The following is a 27,845-nucleotide window of genomic DNA, read 5'->3' as shown; positions in this document are numbered from 1 at the left end:
CCAGTCTTTAGGGCCCAGAACTTGCAGCCTAATTTTAAACAAAATACAAGTGAGTGTGTGTAAACTATAAGAAGGAGTGGGTGATGGAGGGAGAATGAGGGTAACAGTAACACATACTGTCCCAGAACTGACTTGAGCAACATAGCACAGGGATCATTGTTGCCAGTTGCAGTTTTAGTGTATTCATTTTTTTAACTGTCCTATGTATTGTGTAAGGGGAATGTAAAGACTTGCAGAAAGAGAGATCAGATATAAGAGATTTACAATTGAATATCAGTCATGTCTGGAATGATCTTTGTGACTAGAGAGGTAGAATTATAAAGCAAGTCAGAATCAGTACATCGTTGTGGTGATCTTGCAACAGAACACAATGAAACTTCCTAAATCCAAGTACAACTATTATTTGGGAAATACTGAAAAATTATGTCATCTCATCTCTTTATGTGCTTGTATTGCGTGGGGGGATAGTTGTCTCCTGGGTAAAAATTGGCAAGTTACCAACATTTGAAATGTATTAAGTGGCCACATACGCATTTTCATTAGCATTGCAGGAAACTATTACTTGGAGTATATTCTTTTCTGTGACTTATGCTTTGTTTCCTGTAATTCCCAGACCCACTTTCCCAACCTTCTCTGAATCCTTGCTCGTGTGGATCAAGTTTAGTGTGTTAAGGGAACAAGTGAGAGGAAAAGTAAATGAAACCTATTTTGGTGTTAGTTTTCATGGTGTTACTTGCCTGCTTGTCTCCATAAGCTTAGTTCCTGCAGTACACCTGCCCTTCTCTTCGAGTTAGAACTAATATAAAGAGCTTTGTCCTGCTATTGATCTACACACATTCATTTTAGGATATGGCATTCAAAGAAACTGCTTTGACCTTCATTGTTTCCTTTATAGTTTTTCTTTTTTGGCTTAAAAGTCGGACTGAAATACTGAGCACTACTTTATATTACAGTTGGTTTATATGGAGACAGTGTCCGCTGACGGAGCAGGAGATGGGCCTCAAGACTCTTGATTTCTAATGCCTGCTGGTGCTGCTGGTTCACTTTGTGACTTTGGCCAAGTCACTTAGAGTATGGCTACACTGCAGTAAAACGCCCGCAGCTGACCTGTGTCAGCTGACTCAGGCTACGAGGCTATCAAATTTTAGTGTAGACATTGGGGCTTAGGCTGGAGCCTGGGCTCTGGGTCCAGCTGTGGGTGTTTTTATCGTAGTGTAGATGTACCCTTAATCTCTCTGGACCTCAAGTTTATAACAGATGGTGCTGTAAACCATACCTCCAACCCAGTCACCCCTGTGGGGCACTAATGGGAATTAGTCCACGTACTCGGGAGGGCAAAGGTTTTGTAACTCTCCCTTACGTTATGTAGGACTTGTAAGGTGGAGGAAGGCTTTCGCACATTTGCTCACTTGCAAGGGGTAGGTACAGTCTGTCTTTAAACTGCAGGAATTAAGTGCCAGAGAGGTCCTCATGCTCCAACATGTGAAATGAAGCATTTCAGCCACCTGTAAGATTTTCTGGGCTTTTACTAACTGTAGACATCTGTCACAAGCATTTGATTTACCTGCTTGTTGCTGTTATAGCTGAGAGAGAGGGAGTTCAAATTTCTGATCTCTTAAATTGGAATGTAGCCATTGGAAAAGATGGCAGCGTATTAATGTGCATCCAGGAAAATGTGAAGATTAAAGGAAACTCAGCAGAATGTGAACAGGCTTTGAAAACACTTGTTATTGCCTGCCAAATTCACTGTGGGCATAGGAGACACTTCTAATACCCATATGGGGGACTGTGAACATACTGGCCCAGTTCCATACAAAAGATTAATAGCAAAGCCCCACTGTGTATCTGCTTTGGAAGTGATGAGGGAAAGAGCCAGCTTATTTCTTCTTTGTCTTGTCTATTCATTGTAGGGAGAGGTGATTTTTTTTTTTTCTGCAAGTCTGAAAACTCTACACATCCTTAATGGATCCAGTGTAATGTCTGATTTCCTTTAGGCACCAAGATTTCTCTCTCCCCTCTTTTTCATGTCCTTTATCCTTTTTTGCTTTTATTTCTAGGACGAATTGACCAATGGACGTTCCAAGTTCCATGTCCTTTTCCTTCTTTTTGTGGCAGTCATGTTCTTTCTAAGCCTGATGTTTCTCTTTGGCTACCACTGCTGGCTCGTCAGTAGAAACAGGTCTACTTTGGGTAAGATTCCATGTGTACACCATAAAGCAGTATTCTAAAAAAAGTGTGCTGTTCACCTCTAGGTATACCAGCAAATATTTGAAAAAGCATTGAAATAAAAAGATTTCTAATTTACACTGCTGGGGGTTTTCCTCTTCAGCTGACAAAAGCTAAATTGGTGACATGGATACTGTAAAATAGAAGGGCCCAATCCTGCAAATGCTTATGCATTACTTTATTCACTGAAATCAATGGGACTACCTGTAAGTACATTTACTTACACGTGTGTTTGCTGGAGTAGGCCGTAAAACAGCAAGTGGATTTGAGCAAAAGTACATCCATCTTTTCTGATGGTGAGTGAGGGTAGGGGTATGTGGAATTGGATCAGTTTTGTGAAAAACTTCTGAAATTCCATGATTTTTGAGCCAAAAAACTTCCAAGTTTCAGAATTTGAAACTGCATTTGGATGAAGATCAGGTTTCACATCAGAGCACAAATATCACATGTTTCAATGCAGATACTACCATTTTGTGACATTTTTGAATTACAAAGTGGCTTGAAACAAAATTGAAACTTTTTTAGCAAAGTTCCACACACACATTAATCTCTCTCTTTCTTGCACAGACCTAGTATAGGTTTGCCTTGAACACTTGTTTTCAAAGGGCACTAGAACTCATCCATAGGCCTTTGTGCTGGCCTGAAGCATCAGGTCTCTACACAACAGTGTAGAAGGTAACTTTAAAAATACTGTTTCTGATGCCCTCTATTTTATCATTTTCTCCGTGCACCGCTTTTATCTCTCAACACAGGGCCTGTGTATCCTACCCTAACTCTTAATAGATAAGTGATAATTCATCAAGCACTTTGAATTTCCACACTTGAGATATGGCTCATAGAAGGGAGTTTGTTTCCGTTTTATGCTTCCAGTCTTCGGATTAGAAATTCCCCAATTTTTGTGTCTTTCCAGTGAAATTCAGAGCAAGTCTCATGAAAGAATGTTTAAACGCATTAAATAATAAACTTCATTTTATAATTTTTGTTTTGGGGATTAAATTAAAACATCGTTAATTGGTTTTATGATTATTTTATGGGTTTCATCTGCAAAACCAAATCCATGCCATCAATTTTAAGATAAGAGAAATAATAATGTAAAGATTTACAGGCGTGCAAAAAGAAATGGCTGTGATCTCCACATTCATTCCTGTAACATTTCCATTTTGGTCCATGGTGTGGTATGTTTGTTTGCTGAATGCAGTGGCTCTCAACCTTTCCAGACTACTGTACCCCTTTCAGGAGTCTGATTTGTCTTGTGTACCCCCAAGTTTCACCTCACTTAAAAAACTACTTGCTTACAAAACCAGACATAAAAATACAAAAGTGTCACAGCACACTGTTACAGAAAAATTGCTTACATTCTCATTTTTACCATATAATTATAAAATAAATCAACTGGAATATAAATATCTTACTTACATTTCAGTGTATAGTATATAGAGCAGTATAAACCAGTCACTGTCCATATGAAATTTTAATTTATACTGATTTCTCTAGTGCTTTTTATGTAGCCTGTTGTGAAACTAGACAAATATATAGATGAGTTGATGTACCCCCTGGAAGACCTCTGAGTATGCCCAGGGGTACGTGTACCGGTGATTAAGAACCACTGGCTTAGTGTACTCAAAGACGGCTACTGTATAGCATAAAGACGGTAATTTACTTTGCATTGATTAAAATATGTATTATTTTCCTAATGTCTAAATGGGCTTCCTTTGATTTTGATGAAGTTTATGAGTCAGGAAGGGACCTCAGGATTTGTCCGTTGAAAATTCCCATGAGGATACAGTGTCATCACTTTAATGTGTAACAAAGCAAGGTTTTGAAAAATCTTAGACACCTTATGTTGGAGCCTCAGCATAAAATATTTTATTTAACATTTGCTTCTTTTATTTTTCCCCCTATGATGGCATCTGTCCATAGAGGCGTTCTCAGCTCCAGTGTTTCAAAATGGCCCAGATAAAAATGGATTCAATCTGGGCTTCGTAAAGAATCTTCAGCAAGTATTTGGAGAGGAAAAGAAGCTGTGGTTACTACCTATTGTATCCAGGTAAGTGGTAATCAAAACAGTGGAAAAGAGGCCAATACCATGAAGCTGAGGGCCAAATCCTGGTCCCTGGGCTCAGCCTGAGTGTCGACCAGTTATGTATTGCGGAGTTCTGCAAGAATCAAGAGGAGCTGGTGTCCTCGCATGTAGATTGAGAAGTGGCTAGGGAGTCACTCCTAAGCAACAGCTGCTGCAGCCTCATTGCTACACCTCCAGCTGTACTGCTGACTGGAACGTGGTTAGGCAGTCATAGACCCATCAGCAAACATCTTTGCCTTGTCCCCCCAGGCTTCCTGTTAACATGGATGAATGAAACTGCCACGGAGCACAGCTTCATAGTGTACAGGTGGTCTGCACCTTCTCTATTGGCGTGTGTGTCTCTGTCTGTCTGTCAGTCTCTCTCTCTCTCACATGCATACACACACACGTGTGTGTGCGCACACACACGAACAATTACATTTAGCTATCTCTCTTAATTATATTTAAATGATTGGGCTAAATTGAACTCCATTTGAGTTACACAAGTAGTGAATTCAGACTATAATCTTTATCCCACTGATCTTTAGCAAGAATTCAAGATCAAAATCACTTTAAAACATGGTCTATGAGCTTCCGTCAAAACAAAGTTCCAAAACTGAACCCAGCATTTTCCAGAATTTAGTCCTTTAAAAGTAATCTCTGGACATTCAAAGACTTGTTTTAGGTTTGACTCAAGCCCAAAGCAAGGAGTAGAGTTGTAGTTCAACCTTCAAATGAAGCAAGTCGGAAGTAGCTTATTTTCTGCCTTTGTCTCCCCAGCCAGGGTGATGGACATTCCTTCCCAATGAGAACGTTGTGTGAAGCTCAGAATCCACTGCTAGCAAATGAAGAGCAGTGGGGAGATGACGGACTGGATGAAGAGAACCATGGTAAGGTAACACAAAAGGAAATTTAGCTGTGTTTTAAACTAAAGTAACTGTTGGGTGGATTCAAAAATAGTCACTGAGAACCCACTATGAGAGTTATTCTTATGAAAGAGCATGTTGGCTAAGTCTCTGACAGCTCTGACTTGGTTAATGAAATAGAACAAACATAAGGCCCAAGTCTGGAATGAGTCTCTCATTTTGCAGGAGGAGCTCTGCTCCTACAAATACAGTAACTCCTCACTTAAAAAGAACGAGGAGTACTTGTGGCACCTTAGAAACTAACAAATGTATTTGGGCATAAGCTTTTGTGGGCTAAAACTCCGATGAAGTGGGTTTTAGCCCACGAAAGTTTATGCCCAAATACATTTGTTAGTCTCTAAGGTGCCACAAGGACTCCTCGTTCTTTTTGCTGATACAGACTAACACGGCTACCACTCTGAAACATGTCGTCACTTAAAGTCGTCCCGGTTAATGTTGTTTCGTTGTTACATTGCTGATCAATTAGGGAACGTGCTCGTTTAAAGTTGTGCAGTGCTCCCTTATAACGTCATTTGGCAGCCACCTGCCTTGTCCACTGCTTGCAGGGAGAGCAGCCCGTTGCAGCGAGCTGGTGGGGGCTTGGAACCAGGGTGGACCGGCAGCCCTGCATCAGCTCCCCTAAGTTCCCTGTGCAGCAGCCACCCAGCAGGCTATTGATTGCTGGCAGTTCAGCTGTCCCTCCCCCCCCCCCCCCCACTGCCAGGTGCTGCTCCTGCACTGTGCCTTGGAGCTGCTCTCCAGAGCCTCCTGCTTGCTGCGGGCAGGAGGAGAGGAGGCGGACGGGGGGGCTAATGTCAGGATGTCCCCCTCCCCCCTGCTCCTGCACCCCGCTTACCCTATCTCCATAGAGCAGGGGGGACACACAACAGGACTCAGGAGGGAGGGAGCTTCCTGGCAGCAGCTGCTGTGGTCTCAGCTTGCTGATTAACTTAACAAGGTAATGTACTTAAGAGTGGTGTCTGCATACTTAAAGGGGAAATGCGCATCTCTCTCTCCTGCACACAGGGTGTGTGCCTCTGTCTCTGTCCCTCCATTCATGCTGCCTTGTAGAGTGTGAGGCTACATTAACAACAATGAGTTAACCCTTGAGGGCTCAGCCAATTGCTAGTTCATCATTTAGCAGTAAGGCATGCCCTGGGAAATATCCCACCCTCTGACTCCACCACCTCAACCAAGCTTCACAATCATCATCGCTGTGTACAGTATTAAATTATTTGTCTAAAACTTACACACACACACTCTGTGTGTGTGTATGTGTGTGTGGTGTGTGCGCACACACATATATGTCTCTTGTCTGTCAAAAAAAAAAAAATTTCCCTGGAACCTAACCCCTCCATTTACACTAATTCTTATGGGGAAACTGGATTCGCTTAACATCATTTTGTTTAAAGTCGCATTTTTCAGGAACATAACTACAACGTTAGGTGAGGAGTTACTGTAATTGGACTTGCAGTTTTGCACCCACAAGTTGCAGGCAGAAATGGTGACTTTTCTTCATCAAGCTGTTTGATTGCTCCCACAAATTAAATACGTAGATGTGTAAATACTCTTTGCACCAGGTATGCAATGTAGCTGTAGCCCTGTCGGCCCCAGGATATTAGGCAGACAAAGTGGGTAAGGTAATATTTTTTTATTGTCTCAGAACTCTGTGTGGCTCAAAAGCTTGTCTCACGCTAACAGAAGTTGGTCCAATAAAAGATATTCCCTCACTCACTATTTGCACCCACAGTTATTTGGGACATGAAACTGTGCATGCTCAATGAGAAGTTTACCCAGCGTACATGTCAGAGTGTGTGTGCACATGCATATGTACAGTAACTGCATTTTGGCACTGTGAATCAGTCAGTAAGGATGCCCAATTATGCTTTGCCTCAAAGTGAGACTGTAAGGTAGGTGGTACTTAAACAAACCTGTCCATGCTGCTATAATTGGTGTTAAAGAAATACTTGTGCCTACAGCAATTATAGTGAAATGGCTTGTTTGTACAACAGTTATAATTTCAGATTAATTGAAAATTAATTTTTGGATTGATGGAAATAAGACTTAGACACCCTTTTTATGCTATGGTGCTCCTGTGAAATAGCCCCTGCTAATATGTCCACTCGCTGCTTGCTTTTGCTCTGGTTAAGATACCTCTACAATCGGTTTCAAAATAATTCAGTGCTTCTGCCTATTGAATCACAATTTTTTTCTCATGTACTTGTTAACCCCCAAACTCCAGCCTTCAAACATGATGACAAGCATTAACACATCCCGGTGTCCTGTAAAGCTTCATGCCCTCCAAGTTTTAGGGTTCCAAAATATTGTCACTTGGTGTCATGAGGCAGGTGCTTACTGTATGGAGCAAGGATAGCCACATATATATGTGTGGAAAGTATAATAATAAAGGTATAGATATGCCATCCTGGCATGAAAGCTCAGCAGATTTCTATTTAAAGAATTGGATCATGGTTTTTTCCTATAGGAATCGTGAAAACATAATAAACTCTTGTGTAACCATAAATTGTGAATTAAGCAAGTATAGGTGAAGAGCTTGCTAATGCACATTTAGTGCTATAGAGACTAGGCTTTCATTAGGAGCTCAGCTTTGGTATCATGTTAACTATTTCCAGGCTTAAAACAAGACCATTCGTGCTGTAGTTCACTTCCAGGAAGCCCCCTTTAATCATTTTCAACAGTGCGTACTTGGGGACCTGTGTGGAAGCAATAGCTTTGTTTAAAAATAAAGCTTATGTAGGTTTTTATAAGTGTATGCAGTCTTGTTACTTGCAGAACACAGAAAGGAGCTAGAGGAAGGATGGTCCAGTTATTAGGGCACTAGCCTAGGATCTAGGTTCAGTTCTCTGCTCTGCCACAGACTTCCTGTGTGACCTTGGGCAAGTCACTTATCCTCTCTGTTCCTCAGTTCCTCATTTGTAAAATAGGGATAATAAAACTGCCTTACCTCAGAGGGATGTTGGGAGGATAAATATGTTAAAGACTCCAGCACTTTGAGATCTAATGATGAAAATTGCAATGTAAGACCTCAGTATTTTTTTTTTATTTTTATTTCTGACTATACAGCACTTGCAGCCTTACTGTCCCCGGTTTAATGTTAGCTTGTGTTAGTTTTATTGTGGAGGGGATGTGTCATTGCAAAGTAAATAAATGAAACCTTGTCCAACGCACACTTCAGACACTAGCACTCCAGGATTTCATGAACAGAGCTGAAGAGGCTCATTTCAACATTGGTTCAGATAAGTGATTTCAAATGGCCTTTGTACATCTGGGCTGAAAAAACATCTGCTTCTGCTAAGACGTGTATATTTTAGTTAAGCTAATCTGTCTGACACGGTGATGCATTGCTGATGGACTTTTTAAAATAACATTGGTGTTTTTCTGTGTGCTATTTGTGATAATGTTAAAAAAAATCAATCCTTCAGGAGTGATTCCCGAGTCCCCTACCCTTTACAAAGTGTTATGGTCTCTGAACAAAAAGTCTGCTTAGCTCTCTAAATATGAGCATAAGCATGCATAAGAATGAAATTAGCTTTTGCCAAGTCAGCTCTCAAAATCTGAGTTTCAAGCCTTATGATTGTAGTGCTCATATAATGATCAGTGACTTGTACTAGGCTCTTTCCCAGTGAAGAAAATGGTGTGTAATCATCTTGCTCTGAAACTTGAAGTTTTTTTTAGCACCAATAGGTAGGGCCATTTTGGTTAATTTCACAGCCAGAGGGTGGTTTAATTGGTCAGTTTCATGTTTTCAGATGTTTGACATCTGAAATTTCAGGGTGTTGTAACCGTGCTTCCTGCAGCTGGAAGAAGCTCCCAGAGGTGGAGGTGGGTCTGATCTTCCCCCATACTGCTGGGAGCGCCCCCACGGGGGCTCCTAGCATCCAGTCCTGGCCTCTTCCCCTGAACAACTGCTGTTTGGTGGGGGGGAGATCAGACCCACCTCTGGGCACCTCCCCAAGCTGCAGGAAGCTCCATGGCTGCATCGTCTTCAGAGCCCAGCTGAAACCAATGAGGGTGCAATGCAGCCAAGGAGCTTCCTGCAGTCAGCGGAGGTAATTGGAAGTGGGTCTGATCTCCCCCCAAGAGCAGCCATGCAGGGGAAGAAAAAGTCCTGTCCCTCCCCAGCCCGGCAGACTAGCAGCTGGAGCTCAGTGACAGATAGGAGTCCCTGGCTGGAGCGCCCCCAGCCCTGCCTCTTCCTCTCCCCTCCAATAGCTAGAGTTCACGGGGGAAGTCTAATTTCACGGTCTGTGACGTGTTTCTCACGGTCGTGAATTTGTAGGGCCCTACCAATGGGACTCAAATTCCTTCCTAGAATACAAAAGCAGAATGATCTCTCCCCTGATGTATTTAAGTGGTGTCTCTCTCCTCTTGGAGCTTCTGCAGCACACACCTATGATTGCTCAGGCACCTGCACTTTGGTAGAAGTAATAAGAGCTGTTCTCATCATCGGAGTCCCTCCTCTAGGCATATGAGGAAGAGGAAGTGACATGCCACAGAGATAATTTAAAAAAAAAAAAGAGAGAAAATGCTTGATCCAGTTTTGCTGTATAATGTTCTCCTTCTGAACCACCACAATACAATCCTTGCCTGTGCTGTGGTTTGATTTTTCTGAACATAAACAAAGCGAACACCCAGCAGACCCTTAAAGCTAAAAGCAAAAATGGCAAAGGCAAACCCCTTGTGGATATAGTTTTAAAATCAATCTTAGGGGAAACTGGGAGACTTCTGAATACAAGAGACATGTTACTGAAATTCAGGAGGCGGGGAACACCATGACCTGGAGTAGGTGTATGAAAAAGAATATTCTCAGTTGCTTTTATCTTCACTGTAAGATTGTGTTCCTCTCGGTTTGAAATGGGTGTTGACCTTTGCTCTGACTTTTTTGTGCATTGATTTGCTAAGGATTGTAGCATTTCAGTTAGAATGAAAAACATTCTGAGTTTCTTGATCAACCAGAAACCAAGAACACTCACTTTCAAATGCACTTTAATTCTTAAGTTATGGCATTTTTCTGATTTCATTAATGCTGTCCTTTATTCACAAACATATTCTCTAACCTGTCTAGTTAGGAAGTTCCCCCAAATGGCCTGTGCTGGCAGATTATAAAATAATCTTATTTTTTTAAAAAATTAATCTTGAATGCGCTTAATATCCAAATCCTGAATTTGTTGATCCTATGTGTGCTTGGATTCTGTTTGCCCTCATAGTAACAAGATAAGGCTGTGGACAAGAACTTTTTAAATATCTATGTAGTATATGATGTTAACAACTAATCACACAGGTGGATTTAAATGTATGTTTCAGGGCAAGTCAAAATTCTAGATATAATTAATATATGTAGTACTTGGATATGTAGTACAGTAAATTTGGGAGCATAATCATGAGAGTAGAGTTCCCCCTGAATTGACCACATATTCCACTGTTTTCTGTGTCATAGTTGGAAGCCGGTAAACACAGATTATCACATAAAGCTTCAAATATCTGAAGGCACCTGATTTCAATTTAAATGTTACTCATTAGGAAATACTGTATGCATGAGAATTGCCTGGACTGCAGTTGAGGAACTTACTGCAGTGCTCTGACCAGGAGGAATTAAATAAAGAGAAACCTCCCTGTCCTGAGAAATCATCAGTTAATTTGCATAAATCCTTGAAACAAAGCCAATCACCTCTTTTTTCATTGTAGGGATTAAATTCCAATCCATGCAGATACATCCATCCCCTTCTATCACATGTATTTGAGACACAACTGATACTGCTTTGCAGTCTCTCATTTTCTAGCCATCTCTTTCCTTCCTATCAATGCACCAGCACCTCAAGTGTTATAGTACTGTAACTGAGTATTTGGATTACATCCAGAGCAATAGCAGGAAGACCGTATAATTTTCTGAACTAATCAGACCTGAAACATGCCATTAAAATTGGAAGATCTTTACTTGTCAAAGTGGCTGTTAAAGCCTGTGGCATGGACTGTGAATCAGATAATGTCAATAAATAAACTCTCAGTTTAGAAATCAGCAGGGTTACCCCTGATGGGGATGAATGTCTGATTTTGTTTAAAATGGTGCTTAAAAAAATTATCTATAACATTTAATGGCTAACGGTGTATTCAGAGCATAAGGATGACAGGAACACTATTCTATCTATCGCTAACCATTTTGTTTTCAATTTTATAGGTTACCATGAAGGTTCATCTCTTGCCATAGAAATGGAGACATAGCGGTTTGCAAATCTGATGGTACAAAACTCATTCAGACAGGTCAGCACTTTGTTTTCAGGTGACTTGAGACAGTCTGGTTCTGACATGGGACTTCTTCTGAGGCCTTGTCATTTAACCTGTTTGTCTATATCTCCTTCTGTGAAATAGGATAATAATGCCTCATAGGGACACTCTGAGGATTAATTATGGTATGTTTGTACAGAGCTTTGAATAGAAAAGTGTGAGATAAGGTAATGGAGGTTGGGGTTTGGGGGTTTTTTATTTTATTTTATTTTTTTAACCTCCCAGGACTGTGGTGAACTGTCAGTGTGGTGCACAGAGTGTTGCCTACAGTATTCTGTCTCCTTGTTCAGAGATATAGAAAATAAATTTTACATATCTCTGACCTACTTGTGTGAGCTAAGAGAGCCCAGAGAAGCCCCCTCAGTTTACACACCCCATAAGAGCACCGAAAGGCATTTAACTTGAAGGAAAGGATCAAAGAGCTGAGGTATTTGATGGTGGAATGTGGCTGGGCAGTATATTCCCTAAGATTTAATCACATCTCTCCCCCGCATGACCACAGGAATGAAGATCTGTTTCATGTACTTCCAAAAGTAGCGGGTAGGGCCTGTGGAATAGGGGAGGAGTTGGGAATAGCCATGCTACACTGTAAATTCCTCTTCCATGCAATCAGGGCTAAATTATAGTAGCTTACAATGCTCAAGTCAGTAGTGACTCTCCCATCTGGCTTTTTCTCACCGTAGAGGGGCCTGGGTATAACAGCAGATGGCATGGGCTGGGAGAGGAGTCAGGTCCTTCATGTCAGAATGTCATTGTGATCCATCAACTTAGCTCCCATATGTTCTGGCCTTCACGACATTGGGAGGATGCCCTCTCACAGCTCCACTCAGTTATGAGCTGTGTCCTCCTCAAGTCTCTGCAAAGGAACCGTGCAATGAAGCACCACTTCGAGAGATCTACTTCTCTTTCTGTTCTGTAGGTAGGGCAGTGTAGGGCCGTGGGTAGACAGAGGACATTTAACCCTTACTTTGTTCAAAGTGTTAATTGTAAACTCTGTGCTAACGCAGCATAATCCAGTACCTAGTTCTGTGCTTCAAAAAGATGATTTAAGGCCTGGTCTAAACTAGAGAATTATATGGTAGAACTACGTCACTCCAGGGGTGTGAAGAATCCACGCCGCTGAGCGATGTAGTTATACCAACCTAACCCCTGGTGTAGACAGAACTATGTCGGGGGAAGAGCTGCTCCTGTCATCAAAGCTACCGCCTCTCGGGGGGGTGGATTTGCTACGGTGACGGTGTAGTAGCGTCTTCACTAAAGCGCTACAACTGTGCCGCTGTAGCGTGGTACGTGAAGACAAGCCCCAAGACTATTTGATAAACTACTTGTTATAGCTTTTGAATATGCATCCACTTTCTTCTGAGGAGGACGATGCTACCAACCCAGGAAGGAAATGTTGCGAATCTTGATAACGCTGAAAGCCACTTGCTGCCCTACACCCATCAAAAATGCTAGTGAGAAGGCAAAGTGTTTCCTTGAAGTCTGTATGATTTAAAATAATAAATGTTGAACCCAGTATAAAGGCTGAAGCAGGCAGGTGTGAATTGCTCTGACAGAACAATGCTTAGTTTATTTTTCTTGTTCCTTTAAATTTCAGCTTCCTTCTCAGGAGCCAGCATCTTTTCTTTGCACAGACTTCAGAATTGAAGGTCAGGAAGCAAATGGATATTCAGGATAAAAAAACATCATGAAGTATTATCTGACTGGAATCCTAACGTTCTAGACTGATTGTCCAGAATACCTGCTGGGCGGATCTTTCAGGGCTTTACAAGTTCAGGGTGTTTTAAAGTTAATGTCTGAGCGGAGCAGTTTCATAGACAGTGGGCCAGGGCAGACTGGCCTGAATATATCTATATATAATTGTGTCTGTAATAGGTGAAAAGTGTTGGTGTAAATGCAGTTCCACAGTCCTTTCCATTGCTGCAAACATCTGGCACTCTAAATCTCAAAATACTTCAAGCCTTTATATTCCCAGGCAGGCTGTTTATCTTGGGCCTGATTCTTCAGCCTTTACTCACGGTGAGTAAAATGTACACACAAATCAACAGAATTTCTTGAGTAAGTACTACTCAATGTGAGTCAGGTTTGCCAAATCAGGGCCTAAATTGGAAGAGCCCTTTGTGTGTATGTGCAGTGTATATTTAGATAACATGCATATACATTTGCAACTGTATATGTGCATAAAATACCTGCTCATGCTGGCAGAAGCAAGGTTAAAGAATATGCCAAGGCCACTGATGCTTCTGTCTAGAAATGCATCATCCTCAGTAGGATTTTGAAGTTTACTGGCCTTCAAGCACAATCCTGTAGCAGGTACTCAAATGTTAAAGGAAATTTTAGACAATATAATGACTTCATTTAATTCCTAGGCCTAATGTATGGGAATCTAACAATCACATAGAGCACATTCTTCTTCCCTCTCCCACCAGGATCCGCATTTTACAAAGGTTTTTAATCACTGTTTTCGGTTCCCCATAAGCATTGATCTAGAAGCAGGTAAATTAGAAACTAGCATTGAATGTATGGCTCCAGCAACTGTGTGATTGGAGCCTCAGCCAAGATGGTTTTAGCCCCATAATGCTGAACACAGCAGCTGATGTATTATATTAGCTCAAACTTCTGCCTGATTAAATGTATTGACTGGGGCTGTAAAGATTTTTTTCAATACCAAGCTGTGGTCATATTTCCCAGTTACTTTGCATTCCTTTGACTGCACATCATTGTTCCAGATTTTTTTAAACTACTTTTGCAATCAAGAATTTTATACTAGGTAATGGAATTTGGAGTTTGGGTCGTAGATGTTATGTAGTTCTTAGGGGTAGGTCTTAATTTTCTCTTTCCACCTGTAAGATTCAGGATTGACAGCTCCATCATCATCCATGCTGGAAATTAGATGTTTGTTTCATAATAGTAATGTATGGACAATACTAATATTAGTCCTTAAGCATAGGTCATAAGATCAGTCATTATGCTCACTATATACCATTTTAGATACAACTTTTTATTTAGTATCAGTCTTTACTTTCCTGTGGACAGTTCCTGAAACAGCAAGTATGGATGTGATGAGAAACTGCTTGATAAATGTTCAGTGACAAAGGCCTTGTCTACAGAATAGACTTTTTCCCCCTGAGATTTCTCTCTTGCTGCTATGAGAGGAGGATATACCAGTGGTAGCAGCAGCTGGAAATTGTAGGGGAAGAACCTGGTGTACATAACACTCCTCCTCCCACCTTCTGTCACAGATATAAATCACTGCTTTTGGAAGAGGCGTCTTTCATCTCTGTATTTAAATCCTGGAGCTGGTAATCGAACCCTTGCTTTCAGCAGCAACATATTTTACAAACACCCAATTTAACTTCTAGAAGCTGGGGTAAGTGGGACTGCAGAACACATCCATATCCTAGTGTAGGTTCTCTTCTCATCTCTTTTTTGTGTGTGTTAGCTAATTAATTTGTACATTGTGCAGATGGGACCTCAGATACCTCTTTTGGTAGCTGTTCTGTTATCAGGTGGCTCTCAACATATTTTTTTTTTTTTTTTTTTTATCAAATCTGAATCTGCCTTTCTTTATTTTAAGCCCATTATTGCTTTTAATACATTCACAGTCAACTTCTGTAAAGGCTTGCTCCTTTCATTACGTTCTTTTCTGTGAAATACTAAGGAAAGATAGCCATGAAATCAAAGTAATTGCCTAATCTGATACAAAATGTGTTTAAAGGGAGATTTTCAAAGGGAGAAATGCAGTTAAGTGTCTTAACTCCCACTGAAAATTAATGGGAGTTAGGTACCTAACTGGTGTTTGTGCCTTTAAAAATCTTCCCTTAAATCACTACAAACTCTTTAAAATGCCCTATGTATAAAAATGTGAAGATAAGGATTGTAGCAGGAGGCTGGCATATTATCTGTTAGCTTGATTGTATCCTTCAGGGCAGGAAGAACAGCGCTGTAGCCAGACCCACATGGAACTCCTGGAGTTTTTTAGGTAGGTTCTTATATCTCTTGTTTTGTTTTTCTGTTTACAGCCATCTAATTCTTTCGTTTCTTGCCAAAGCTAACTGTACAGTGGTAGCAGGAGAGTATCTACAAGGAGCTATAGAAGCTGCTCCTGTTTGCTCACTGACTGCAGCTCTGACCTTCTTCTTTGGGTAGACCACATCAGGCTGCATTTCCTGTTGCAATTATCACTAAAATGGCAGGCCATCAGTGTTTATACAACTGTCCAATTCATAACGGGACAGTCTGAAGTAATTTCAGGTATTTTGAAATACTGTTTTGAAATTTCCACGCTTAATTTACATATTCTAATTTAAAAAGCTATTCTGTAGCCAGGTAAGGCTGCAGGTCTCCTTTTTAAGGTAACTTGGTGACTGTCTCCTGTCCAAACAGAAACTAACTGTTTCTTTGCTCTTCAAAATCTACTTTTAAAAATCAGTACCAAGGCTCAAAACTAAATGTGCTTAGAAAATAAAATCAAATCAAATCAGTGCTGAAGTTCAATCCAAGTGAAGCGTGACAAATATAGTACAGAGCAGGAGTGTCTGTGTGACAAAAAAATCAGTTTTCAAAATAAACCTGTTTGCTTTTAGAAGAAATGGTCATACTATGATTGCAGATCGAATTTGTGGATGCTGCAGTCCAATGCAACAGAGTGGAATTGTGCAAAAACTTTACATCCCAAGAAAGAAGCTGAGTATAGAAAACTGTATTGAACATAATTATGCCCAAAAATGGAGAGATACACTGTGCCTTTATTTCCTTCCCTAGAGATATTCTGCATCTGCCGCCTTCAAGGCTGCATGTAGATGAATAACCAGGTCCTTTGGGGAAGCCTAGCACCTCATACAATATTTCTACATAAGTTTCCCTGCTTTGATGGTGTATCGTGACTACAGATCTACTCCTAAGGTCACAGAGGATGACATACTAAGAAGTGTATAACTCTCAGTCGGTATTTTTCACCATTAAAAAGGATTCTGTCAGCTTGAAATCTAGTCACCATAAAAATTGAGTTAAATAGTTTCGACACTACCTGTGATTTGTTGTGGTTTTACAGTCCGTTTCCTATTTATTTTGTAAAGTGTTTTTTTTCCCCCTTCCTTCCCTGTTGCTGTAGGAAAGTCGTGCACAAACATCGGGGGAAATGCACTATGCACACAACGCTATCAAAAGCACTAAGTAAATGCACTGAAAAAACAGACTGTTGGTAAAATATTCAGCCTGGAGTGTGATTTTTAACGTTCTGATAGCCCTTTAAATTTAAGGGTGCATTTTCTCTTTCACTGGTGCTATTTGCTGGGCATATTTTTATGCTGCATCACAGAAAGAGATGTTTAAGTCCTATGATGATATCAGGATCCAGTTGTGTCTCTGTTCTTGCCAAGGAAAAGAATGGGCTTCACAACTGTAAACTGAATCCCAGAAAACAGGAGTTAAAGCTCTATTAAAATTTTGGAGCACAATCCTTCTAGCAGGTCCCAATGTTTATTTTTAAATTGTGTGAATGCAATATTCCTGAAAGGTGCCAGATCGATAGACCTGCACAGTGTACTGTTTAGCCACAAGCTGGTGGCAGCAGTACAAGCTTTCCCGAAAGGGAATACCTCTAGGGCTAAAAGAGCTGGCAGTCTGCTTTGAGAAATGAAGGCTTGAATGGACAGAGAGAGGCAAGTTGCCAGTTAGTGCTCTCCATGGTGGCTTTTTGTGCTTTGGATGTGGAAACTGAATTGAAATCACTGAATTCAATTTATGTAATTCACCAAACAGCCATCAGAGAGTAATTTTTAGTCACAACCAACCTGGACTGAATTCAAACCAGAGACCTAAAGATGAAAAGCTTAACAGGGGTTCCTAAAGTCTCTTTGGAAATGTTAAACACTAAACATTAATTTAGCTCAAAGTCCAAAAACTTGGGTATTGAACCTCCCCATGCAAAGCACTTCCCCCAGCCCCAGATCCATTTTATACTGACTGTGGTGTTCATATCGGATAAGAAACATTTATTTGTCCTATCCTCCTCTTCCTCCCCCCCCCCCCCCAAAAAAATGACCGTACTATAAACACTTTCCCCACTGAATGTCACCACATGCACAAAGAATGCTGTGGGTGGATTTTACTGTAATATGAATCATTCAGTCAAGCTGCCTGTCTCCTATGAATAACAGTCCAAAATATTCCACTGACAATTATCCTCTTTACATTCCAGATACCCTGCTCTAACAAGCAGGTAAGGCATCATATTGATGTCTGCATAGGGTGTTTTGTGACAAGGCCTCTCCTTGGCCAGTGAATTGCTCTCCAAGGAATTAGTGTTTGTAAGCATCTCTGCACTGCAGTTTGTTTTGTAAATTTGGACTCTTCCTGAATCAGTGTAAGATCTTTTTGGAGTAGAATAAGTTTTTGTATTCCTTTAAACAGGAATTCAGTTCTGTACATTTTTAATAGACTGTACTTGTTGCATGTAGGTGTACTGTAATCAGTAAGGACTAGGAAGCTTTCTATTAGCATGATAGTGTGATGAATGTTTACTTCCCAGAAATGGCCAGAGCTATGGTTCAGCAAAATCTACAGTGTATTCCAAGTGTAGGAGGTGTGTATTCTGGCACAGGCTGAAAGCATAATTTTGTACCAGTTACAGGACTAGCTGCATAAAGTCTGTAACACAATATGAATGTAACCTGTCAGGAAATACTTCCTTTGTATCTAACGATGTGGATGGGGGAGTTAAGATTTTAAAGATGCATTCAGGGAACAACTGCCTTCAGTACAGTTGTTAAGCCAGCACAGCAGACTTGCCATTCATATGGCTGACTGTTCCACAGAAGTGTTAAGGGATCTGATCATTAATAATTGTAAGCTGGTTAACAAAACATTGCTGGACCCTTGCCTGTTAGGCCTGAGTCAACTCAAAGTTACACGTTCTCTTTTTGTGTCTGTGGTACAATGTTTTCAAACTGATCTACTTGAAAAATGTCTTGTTCTTATTGGTATTTTTCAGTTGTCAGCAGGTGTTCTGATGCAGAACATTTCAAACTGAGGTTTTTTCCCACAAACCATCAATTAAAGCATTTGCATGGCAGAGTTGCTTTTTCATTAAAACTAATGTTCTGTTAGCAGCTTGGAGGGTGGCAACCAATTCAGACATGGAGCATTAGATATGTACTTTTCCTGATCGTTTCCTCTTATTTCATCTCGTTTCACTTTTTTGATAATTAACAGTCCACCAAGATGATATCCGTTTGTTCATTTTAGTTTTTACAGGCATTCTTATTTCATTTTGTTAAAGAAGAATTTTTCTTCCTGATCACATGCAAATGACTTACAATTTATTATTTTTCAGCCAGCTGCATTTTTTTCCTTTAGTTACTAACGCAGAGAGTGGATGGAATGGGCTCTCAAAAAATGTCGTGCAATGTAATTTCTTGGTTTGATGTCAATTATTTGTCAATGGGTATCTTTGCATCATCCTTGTCATTCTGATTTGTTTTTTTGTTCAGTGCAGCAAGATCCAATTTTCTGTATCTTCTTTTGAATGCTTAAATATTTTTTTAAATCCCTATTTTACTGTTTTCTGTCTGCAATTTGGAATGTACACATTGAAATTTTTAAAAATGGTATTAGGTTTTACATTTATATTTCAAGTAAGACCAAAAATCTTTTATGCCTGCAAAGATGCTGTTTAAAGTATTCATTCTATATCAGGATTTGAGGTTTGCAGCAGCATCTGCAGTACAGCTGGTATTAGAAAAATGCATGATTGTTAAAATAGACAAAAGGGTCATTCTTGCTCTTTTATTCCAGTTGTGCTTAGGAAGAGGCATTCTTTTTGCACTGGGTGCTAATATCAAACAGCCCATGTAATGCAAAGGTGATTTTACTAAACAGAACTTTTTTGCTACTTGTAACTAACTTTGCATTTACTTGTGACCAAATCCTATACCAAAGCTGGACGACAGAGGTGTCTTTCCCCCACTCGCAAAGCTGCAGAGCCTTTGCAGTGTATTATCTATTACACACCTGCATGGAAGGAAAGCACATAATCTGTATCTCTGTGTTTTTCTTTCTCCTGTGGGCCCTGGTGCTCAGTGAGCCCTAAAGCTGTTTTGTGGTGCATCTATAAATGGTGCAAAGTCATGACACAGGCATCTGGTATCCTAACTGTGCAACAAACCACCCTGGTTCTGGTGCAGACAGGGCCTTTCTACAAGGGTGAAGGAAACTAAGCGCTTGTCTACACATGAAAGTTCTTCTAGAATAAGGTAGGGTGTGAATTTCAAGTGCAATGGCTATTCCAGAATAACTTGTGTGTAGATAAACCCCAAGTACCATAAAAATGTAAGTTGCTTCATTTACGCAGGGAACTTCGATTTTAACTTCCGCCAGTTCTTTTGTAAAGTTTTCAGTGCATCTTCATTTAGGGACGGACTTGAGCCATCATTTAGTCAAGGGAGATCCTCCTTCCCTAAGTTTTTAAAACAGGAGCATTTCAAAAAAACTTTTTAAAAAAATTCATACATACCTGTTAGATGTAAGCAACCTACATGTTGGAGTTCACTTTTCATTAGTTATTTTGTTTAATATTTTACTCTACTTCAAAATCCATTTTGACTGGTCAGCTTCACTCCTTGCTGCACAGGCATGGGTTTTGTTTGCTGCGGAAGGTGTGAATCAAACTAAACATTTTATCCAAACTACTCAGAAAGCTTTGCTTGGGGAGAAAACCTACTGTCACTTGTCCCCTTCAATATTAACAACCAGTGCAGAGAACTTTCCCTTCGCACTAATGTAAACTAGCATAGTGAGCCATATCATGTCAGCAACTTTAAACGGGACTGCCATTTGATTTAAATTAGTTCTGCCTTACATATACACACTAACTTGCTGGTGCAATATGGCCCTATGTTCATACCAGTAAGTGTGTTTTCTTTGCTTTTTTTGAAATGCATCTTGCAGATTCAATGATTACTGGAGTGTTCAGCTAAGACTGTGATAGATTGGAACTGCATGAGGTTTTATCTCTCACACTTCCTTATGTTAACAGGGGGGCCAAATGTTTTCCATAATGTTATGAAAAGTCTGACAGCATTGGGAATGTTTCTGCGCAGTTTCAAGAGTTTTTATTAGCGATGCTGGCATTGGCTTTTAGTGTCAAATGGATTTTTACAAAAACTTTCTGTACAAACCACCATTTTTATTGGCCAACAAACATTCTCTATATTTGATGTGTTAGTAAGTTTCAGTAGCACTTTCAAGGAGTTTTTATGGTTTGAATACTGTATATTATGCATTGTTTTCTACTATTTGTTTTTTTACTAGAGAATCGCATGGTTTATACTGTATTGCAGTAAAGATCTGCATTAAATTGTTTTAGCTTTACACTGATGTTGATTATTGGCCATAAGTTAGTCCAGAGCACCATTTCACAGGCAAGGTCTTGTGAGCCTGAAACAGCCGTCTGAGGATAGGAGGGTGTGATAGCTCATCCCACCTAGGCGAGGTTTGAGAAGATCTCACTGCTGGAGCTGCACACGTGGCAAACTCAATTCCTGCCTCCTTTGCCCTGGTGAAGGGATACTTGCACCAGCTTGTCTTTTTGAGGAGAATTCCCATTCCACCCTATTACAGGCAGGAAGCTTACCAGTACACCACACTACAGCATTTAAGTGTTAGGATATTTTTTGAATGATATTAAGCACCATGTTAAGGTGAGGTACAAGTTTTACAAACAGGCAATCCAGTTGCTATCACTTATGTGTGAAAAACTTTTTTTGCTTCTCTTTCCAGAATAAACTGTTCACGCTAGGTATTCCAAAAAATTACAGTAAGACAAGACCCTGTTTTGTTGTGCACTTGAAGCTGAGGGACTTAAATATTTTACAGTAAAAATTATACACCAAGAAGCTAGAACTACATTTAAAGTGTGTCAGAGTTTTAGCTTGTGTTTTAAGAAGCATTTAGACCTAATTACTGGACATAAAATACAAGACAGCTACCAACATAAACCCCTTTCTTAGGAATGCTGGCTGGTAGACAGGGCTAGAAACCAGGCATCACTTCATCTAACAGTTTACTTATCTTTTAAAATGGTTAATTAGAACACATATGTAGCTTAACACATAGGGGTTTTAATAAGGCACAATTGCTAAGTATTTTGTGTAGAGATTTTTTTGAAAACCGTACTGTTGCCATCTTCAGCAGTAGCCCTTTGAGCATTTTCACTACAGCAGCAAGTGGGTTATGGTGGAAGGTTTCTTTATTTTTTAGTACCACAGAGCTTAATGAGGCACCTACAACATGTTTTAGTATGTGGAATTAATCCATAGAGAACAATGACCTAAAAAGAGTTGAAATCAATGGCTGTGGGCACCATCCAGGGACCAGAAATCTACCTCTGGTGCTAATGTCTATGCAGAGTTCCTAGTGCCTTCATGATTTCTGAATTAGTAAAATAAGCTGTAATGACTACACCAGCACAATGAAAACTGTACCAACATAAAATGAAATCTACACTGCATGCTTTACAGCATGATTTTATTTTGCTATTGCAAACAGCTATAGAACAGGGTTATGAAAGAATAAATAAGTTAAAGCACTGAGTGTGTAGCAATTTCCAAAAGCTCATTAAACAGCCTTTAGTTTATAATAATTGAATGTTCTTCATTATTGTATCCGATTCAATTTTCAAACAAAATGAATGTAGGTCAAATATTTTTCCCCTCTGGCCAATAAAGATTTTAAATATGCCTGCAGCCAGCCCTGCTACAAATAATAAAACGTAGAAAAAACACCATTGTAATATACAGCAACGTATTGACATAACCAGTTTGTGTTAAGTGTCAGTCCGTTCCAAAATACTTCTGTCCAAAGTGTGTTGGTGCAACAGGATGAACTTCTGTAGTTAAAATTGTGATCTCTGGGAACTCCTGGATGATAGATTTGGCACCTTTTAAGGAGGAAAGAAGAAAATAGTTGAAACTACACTTTGTAGTTCAGTCCAGCGCCTGCAGGATTTTATAATCGGTTGAGCAGAGGTTGGTCCCCTGTAGTTACCTCACGTCCGCTGTTTGATCCACTTTTTGCATTTACACTGGGCTTGTGCAGGGCTGAAATTGTGGAAAAGCAGCATCACTTGCCCCACAGCCTCAGCCGTGCAGAACACAATGCCATCCACAGCCTCAGAAACAACTCTGACATCATAATCAAAAAGGCTGACAAAGGAGGTGCTGTTGTCGTCATGAATAGGTCGGAATATGAACAAGAGGCTGCTCGGCAGCTCTCCAACACCACTTTCTACAAGCCATTACCCTCTGATCCCACTGAGAGTTACCAAAAGAAACTACAGCATTTGCTCAAGAAACTCCCTGAAAAAGCACAAGATCAAATCCGCACAGACACACCCCTGGAACCCCGACCTGGGATATTCTATCTACTACCCAAGATCCATAAACCTGGAAATCCTGGGCGCCCGATCATCTCAGGCATTGGCACCCTGACAGCAGGATTGTCTGGCTTTGTAGACTCCCTCCTCAGGCCCTACGCCACCAGCACTCCCAGCTATCTTCGAGACACCACTGACTTCCTGAGGAAACTACAATCCATCTGTGATCTTCCTGAAAACACCATCCTAGCCACTATGGATGTAGAAGCCCTCTACACCAACATTCCACACAAAGATGGACTACAAGCCGTCAGGAACAGTATCCCCGATAATGTCATCGCAAACCTGGTGGCTGAACTTTGTGACTTTGTCCTCACCCGTAACTATTTCACATTTAGGGACAATGTATAGTTTAACCACAGCAGTGCTGCTGATTTGACCCACATGGCCCCACAGTATGCCAACATTTTTATGGCTGACTTAGAACAACACTTCCTCAGCTCTCATGCCCCTACTCTACTTGCGCTACATTGATGAAATCTTCATCAGCTGGACCCATGGAAAAGAAGCCCTTGAGGAATTCCACCATGATTTCAACAATTTCCATCCCACCATCAACCTCAGCCTGGTCCAGTCCACACAAGAGATCCACTTCCTGGACACTATGGTGCTAATAAGCAATGGTCACATAAACACTGCCCTGTACCGGAAACCTACTGACCGCTATTCCTACCTACATGCCTCCAGCTTTCACCCTGACCACACCACACGATCCATTGTCTACAGCCAAGCTCTGCGATACAACCGCATTTGCTCCAACCCCTCAGACAGAGACAAACACCTACAAGATCTCTATCAAGCATTCTTACAACTACAATACCCACCTGCAGAAGTGAAGAAACAGATTGATAGAGCCAGAAGAGTTCCCAGAAGTCACCTACTACAGGACAGGCCTAACAAAGAAAATAACAGAACGCCACTAGCCGTCATCTTCAGCCCCCAACTAAAACCCCTCCAACGCATCATCAAGGATCTACAGCCTATCCTGAAGGACGACCCATCACTCTCACAAATCTTGGGAGACAGGCCAGTCCTTGCCTACAGCCAGCCTCCCAACCTGAAGCGAATACTCACCAGCAACCACATACCACACAACAGAACCACTAACCCAGGAACCTATCCTTGCAACAAAGCCCGTTGCCAACTGTGCCCACATATCTATTCAGGGGACACCATCACAGGGCCTAATCACATCAGCCACACTATCAGAGGCTCGTTCACCTGCACATCTACCAATGTGATATATGCCATCATGTGCCAGCAATGCCCCTCTGCCATGTACATTGGTCAAACTGGACAGTCTCTACGTAAAAGAATAAATGGACACAAATCAGATGTCAAGAATTATAACATTCATAAACCAGTCGGTGAACACTTCAATCTCTCTGGTCATGCGATTACAGACATGAAAGTTGCAATATTGCAACAGAAAAACTTCAAATCCAGACTCTAGCGAGAGACTGCTAAATTGGAATTCATTTGCGAATTGGATACAATTAACTTAGGTTACCTTGCATAATGACTTAGCCACTCCCAGTCTCTATTCAAGCATATTTCCCCTTGTTTTCCTAACCCCTCCCCCCCCCCCCAATACGTTCTTGTTAAACCCTGGATTTGTGCTGGAAATGGCCCACCTTGATTATCAGACACATTGTAAGGAGAGTGATCACTTTAGATAAACTATTACCAGCAGGAGAGTGGGGTGGGGGGAGAGAGAACCTTTTGTAGTGATTAACACCCATTTTTTCATGATTTGTGCGTATAAAAACAAACATCTTCTGTATTTTCCACAGTATGCATCCAATGAAGTGAGCTGTAGCTCACGAAAGCTTATGCTCAAATAAATTGGTTAGTCTCTAAGGTGCCACAAGTACTCCTTTTCTTTTCCGCTGTGTCTCTGTTTGAATTTCATGAGTAGCCCTGACAGGCATTAGAATTTCTCCATCCTCCCACCCCACTAAACAGAAACCAAAAGTCATTCTCAAAGCCCTAGAAGTCAGCAGAATAAGATGGGACTGAATTCCTTTCTTAACCAGTCAATGCCACTGTTATTCACAAGGGATCGCTATTGAGTCATATGACATGTCCTTTAACAGAGTGGAGAGGAAAACATCAAATTGAACCAACGTCTTTCACGTCACATTTTATAAACTACCATGACCACCTGTTGTTTTGTTTACATTTTATCCATTCCTTTCCTCGATTTATGACTTTTCTCCCACTTCGCTCCCCAAATAAGACTACATTAAATCAGCTCACTGGAACTCTTTTTAAAATCTACGCATTGTGTACAGTTCTGTGTTGCGTGAATAACCTCCTCCCAACCTATTCCTTCAACTTACCATGAGGTGTGGAGAATAGGCTTAGTAGGATAATGACACTTGGTTGAACGCCATGTTCTATAAGAACTTTTACAGCTTCAATGACAGTATTGCCAGTGCCTGAGAGGAGGGGAAAAACAACACTGTCCTTATCAGAAAGACTTCACAAGTCATTTGGAAATAGATTAAGCAGAATTCACATTCAGAGGGGATTAGTGTGCCACCAATACTGCCGTGTACGTAAACAGAAGGACTATGTCCCTTTTCTACTGCAGAACAGACCACTCACTCTGTTACCTACGGCAGCTTAGTGCCTTGGTGACACTACTGCATCTAGGCACTAAAATGCTGTATTAAGAGCAGGTTTCAGAGTAGCAGCCGTGTTAGTCTGTATTCGCAAAAAGAAAAGGAGTACTTGTGGCACCGTAGAGACTAACCAATTTAAATAAATTGGTTAGTCTCTACAGTGCCACAAGTACTCCTTTTCTTTTTGTATTAAGAGCCTGACCCAAAGTCCATTGACATCAATTGGCTCTTGGTTAGTCCCTCTGGCAAGAAATCACAGTTGAAACAGAAAATGACAATCGAGTTCCTCGTGAAGGAGGAGAATTAAGTATTAGAAAATTCGCTTCAGCCTGACGTAAGCTCTACCAGCTTCTGAGACTCTTTGGTGGCATTAATTAGTTTAATTTTGAAATAATTTAATATAAACTGTTAAATAGAATTTTTAAAGGTAAAATTAGCGTTAACTAGTATTTAATTAATTTGAAATTTTGAAGTGTTTAGCATGCAATAATAGTTCTAAATCTTTTCTACACTTTTATATAAATTTTAGTATGTATTAAAAAAGCAATTTACAGCAAACCCCAGTTCTCCCCTACCCCACATACACAGTGGGTCATACTCAAGCAATTTGCACCACATTTATTTTACCTCGTTAGATCTATCGCCTCAACGTGTGTATTTTGAAGATAATGCCTCAACAAGTAATGCAGTTTGACTAAGGACTTGGCTACGCTTGTGAGTTAGAGCACATTAAAGCAGCCCCGGGCGCCCAAGCTCACTACCCGTCCATGCTGGCAAGGCAGGTAGAGCGCTCTGACTCCACGGCTAGAGCGCTCCTGGTACTCCACCTTGGCGAGAAGATTAACGCTTGCTGCGTCTTGACTGAAATGTCCGGGCGTCAGTGTGAACGAGGTGTTGCATTACTGCGCTCTATCAGCCTCTGGAAATGTCCCATAATCCCCTTAAGTCATGTGGCCACTCTTGTCATTGTTTTTGAATCACTACAGGAATGCAGATATGCCCTTTGAAAGCTCCGTTTCTGACAGCCGGCTGCTTATCTGCTCCGAGACAAAGCAACCATTAGTGTGGAATGCTGAGAGAGAGAGAGGCGAGGGGGGTCTGCTGCTGTCTGAACTTACAAGACAGCATGCTGACATGCTCTCTGCCCCCCCACAACCCACTCTCTCTCCCCCCACATACACACGTCACACTCCACTCCACCCCACCCCACCCCCATTTGAAAAGCACATTGCAGTCACTTGCATGCTGGGATAGCTCCCCATAATGCACCACTCCCAATGCTGCTGCAAATGTGGCCACGCCAGTGCACTTGAAGCTGTCAGTATGGACAGACTGCAGCGCTTTCCCTACTGCGCTCTCCGAAGGCTGGTTTAATTCAAAGCCGTCTACATCGGCAAGTGTAGCCATGTCCTAAGGCTTATTCTAGCCGAACTTGATAAATTCTCTGCTGTGTTGCTCAAGGCAAGCTAAAATCCTACTAGTAGCCACTGACATTTAGGGAATTTTATACAGAACACCGATTAGTCAAACAATATTTAACACTAACAATTCTCTAAGACACTCACTCAGTATTGGGTACATGAGAAGAACTTTTCTCCTGTAAATGTCTGGTGGAAACTTGGCATAGTACACTTTGGCTCTCTGAGTCTCTTCGTCGCTCTGTATCAGGATTTTTCCTATTCGGATGGATCTGCAGCAATCCCGTAAGCCTTGTTCCATTGCCTCTCCTTCAGTTCAGTAATAAGAACAACAACAAAAACCCTGTTACACATCAAGGAAGAAAGCACCACAGACTACTACTAGTAAAGAATATTCAATATTTAACTGTGGTAAGGAGATTATTAAACCAAATGACTAAAATCACATTAGATTATTAACTGGAAGTTTTCACTCTGCTTAGATAATGAAGTTAGCCTGATCAGTATCACTCACTGGTCCCAAGCACTAACACAAGGCTGGTTTTCAAGGATATAGCAAATCTAAATCTAAAATATAGCAAAGTTTCCTACAAACATTTTGATCATTCCTAATCAGTATGAAAAACCGCTTCGAGTACTGAGAAGGAAACTCATCTGCAACTCTCCAGTTACTGATGCATCATCATGATGCTATAGAGGGGACAGAAAACACTGCATCAAGTGGATTTCAGCCTCTTGCTGTTAGATCTTTAAGAACTGTTGCTATCAAGCTGCTAATTAAGTTAGACAAAAAAACCCACTAGCATTCCCCAGAATGTGCACAATTTCTACCAGTAGCCACAGTTTATTTGGAGAATTGTCGGGAGGGGG

At 40.8% G+C, this 27,845-nt stretch overlaps 2 protein-coding genes across 2 annotated transcripts in view; one reads left to right on the top strand and one right to left on the bottom strand.

Annotated features, from left to right (window-relative positions):
- The window catches only part of ZDHHC15 (zDHHC palmitoyltransferase 15), a 37,126-nt gene extending 19,607 nt beyond the window's left edge, over positions 1–17,519 (top strand). The window contains exons 8-12 of the mRNA XM_074962445.1: positions 2,058–2,190; positions 4,147–4,273; positions 5,069–5,178; positions 11,390–11,472; positions 13,094–17,519. Coding sequence (XP_074818546.1) covers positions 2,058–2,190; positions 4,147–4,273; positions 5,069–5,178; positions 11,390–11,433 — 414 coding nt within the window. The 3' untranslated portion in view covers positions 11,434–11,472; positions 13,094–17,519. The remainder of the gene's footprint in view (positions 1–2,057; positions 2,191–4,146; positions 4,274–5,068; positions 5,179–11,389; positions 11,473–13,093) is intronic.
- Positions 17,520–21,727: 4,208 nt separating this feature from the next.
- The window catches only part of UPRT (uracil phosphoribosyltransferase homolog), a 30,387-nt gene continuing 24,269 nt past the window's right edge, over positions 21,728–27,845 (bottom strand). Inside the window, exons 5-7 of the mRNA XM_074962444.1 lie at positions 27,123–27,284; positions 25,273–25,371; positions 21,728–22,435 (exon numbers count right to left, since the gene is read on the bottom strand). Of these exons, the coding sequence (XP_074818545.1) occupies positions 22,329–22,435; positions 25,273–25,371; positions 27,123–27,284 (368 nt within the window). The 3' untranslated portion in view covers positions 21,728–22,328. The remainder of the gene's footprint in view (positions 22,436–25,272; positions 25,372–27,122; positions 27,285–27,845) is intronic.

The sequence above is a fragment of the Natator depressus genome, chromosome 9 (assembly GCF_965152275.1).
Source record: "Natator depressus isolate rNatDep1 chromosome 9, rNatDep2.hap1, whole genome shotgun sequence".
In the NCBI taxonomy this organism is placed as follows: domain Eukaryota; kingdom Metazoa; phylum Chordata; order Testudines; family Cheloniidae; genus Natator; species Natator depressus.
This window is presented reverse-complemented; position numbering and strand designations above follow the sequence as displayed.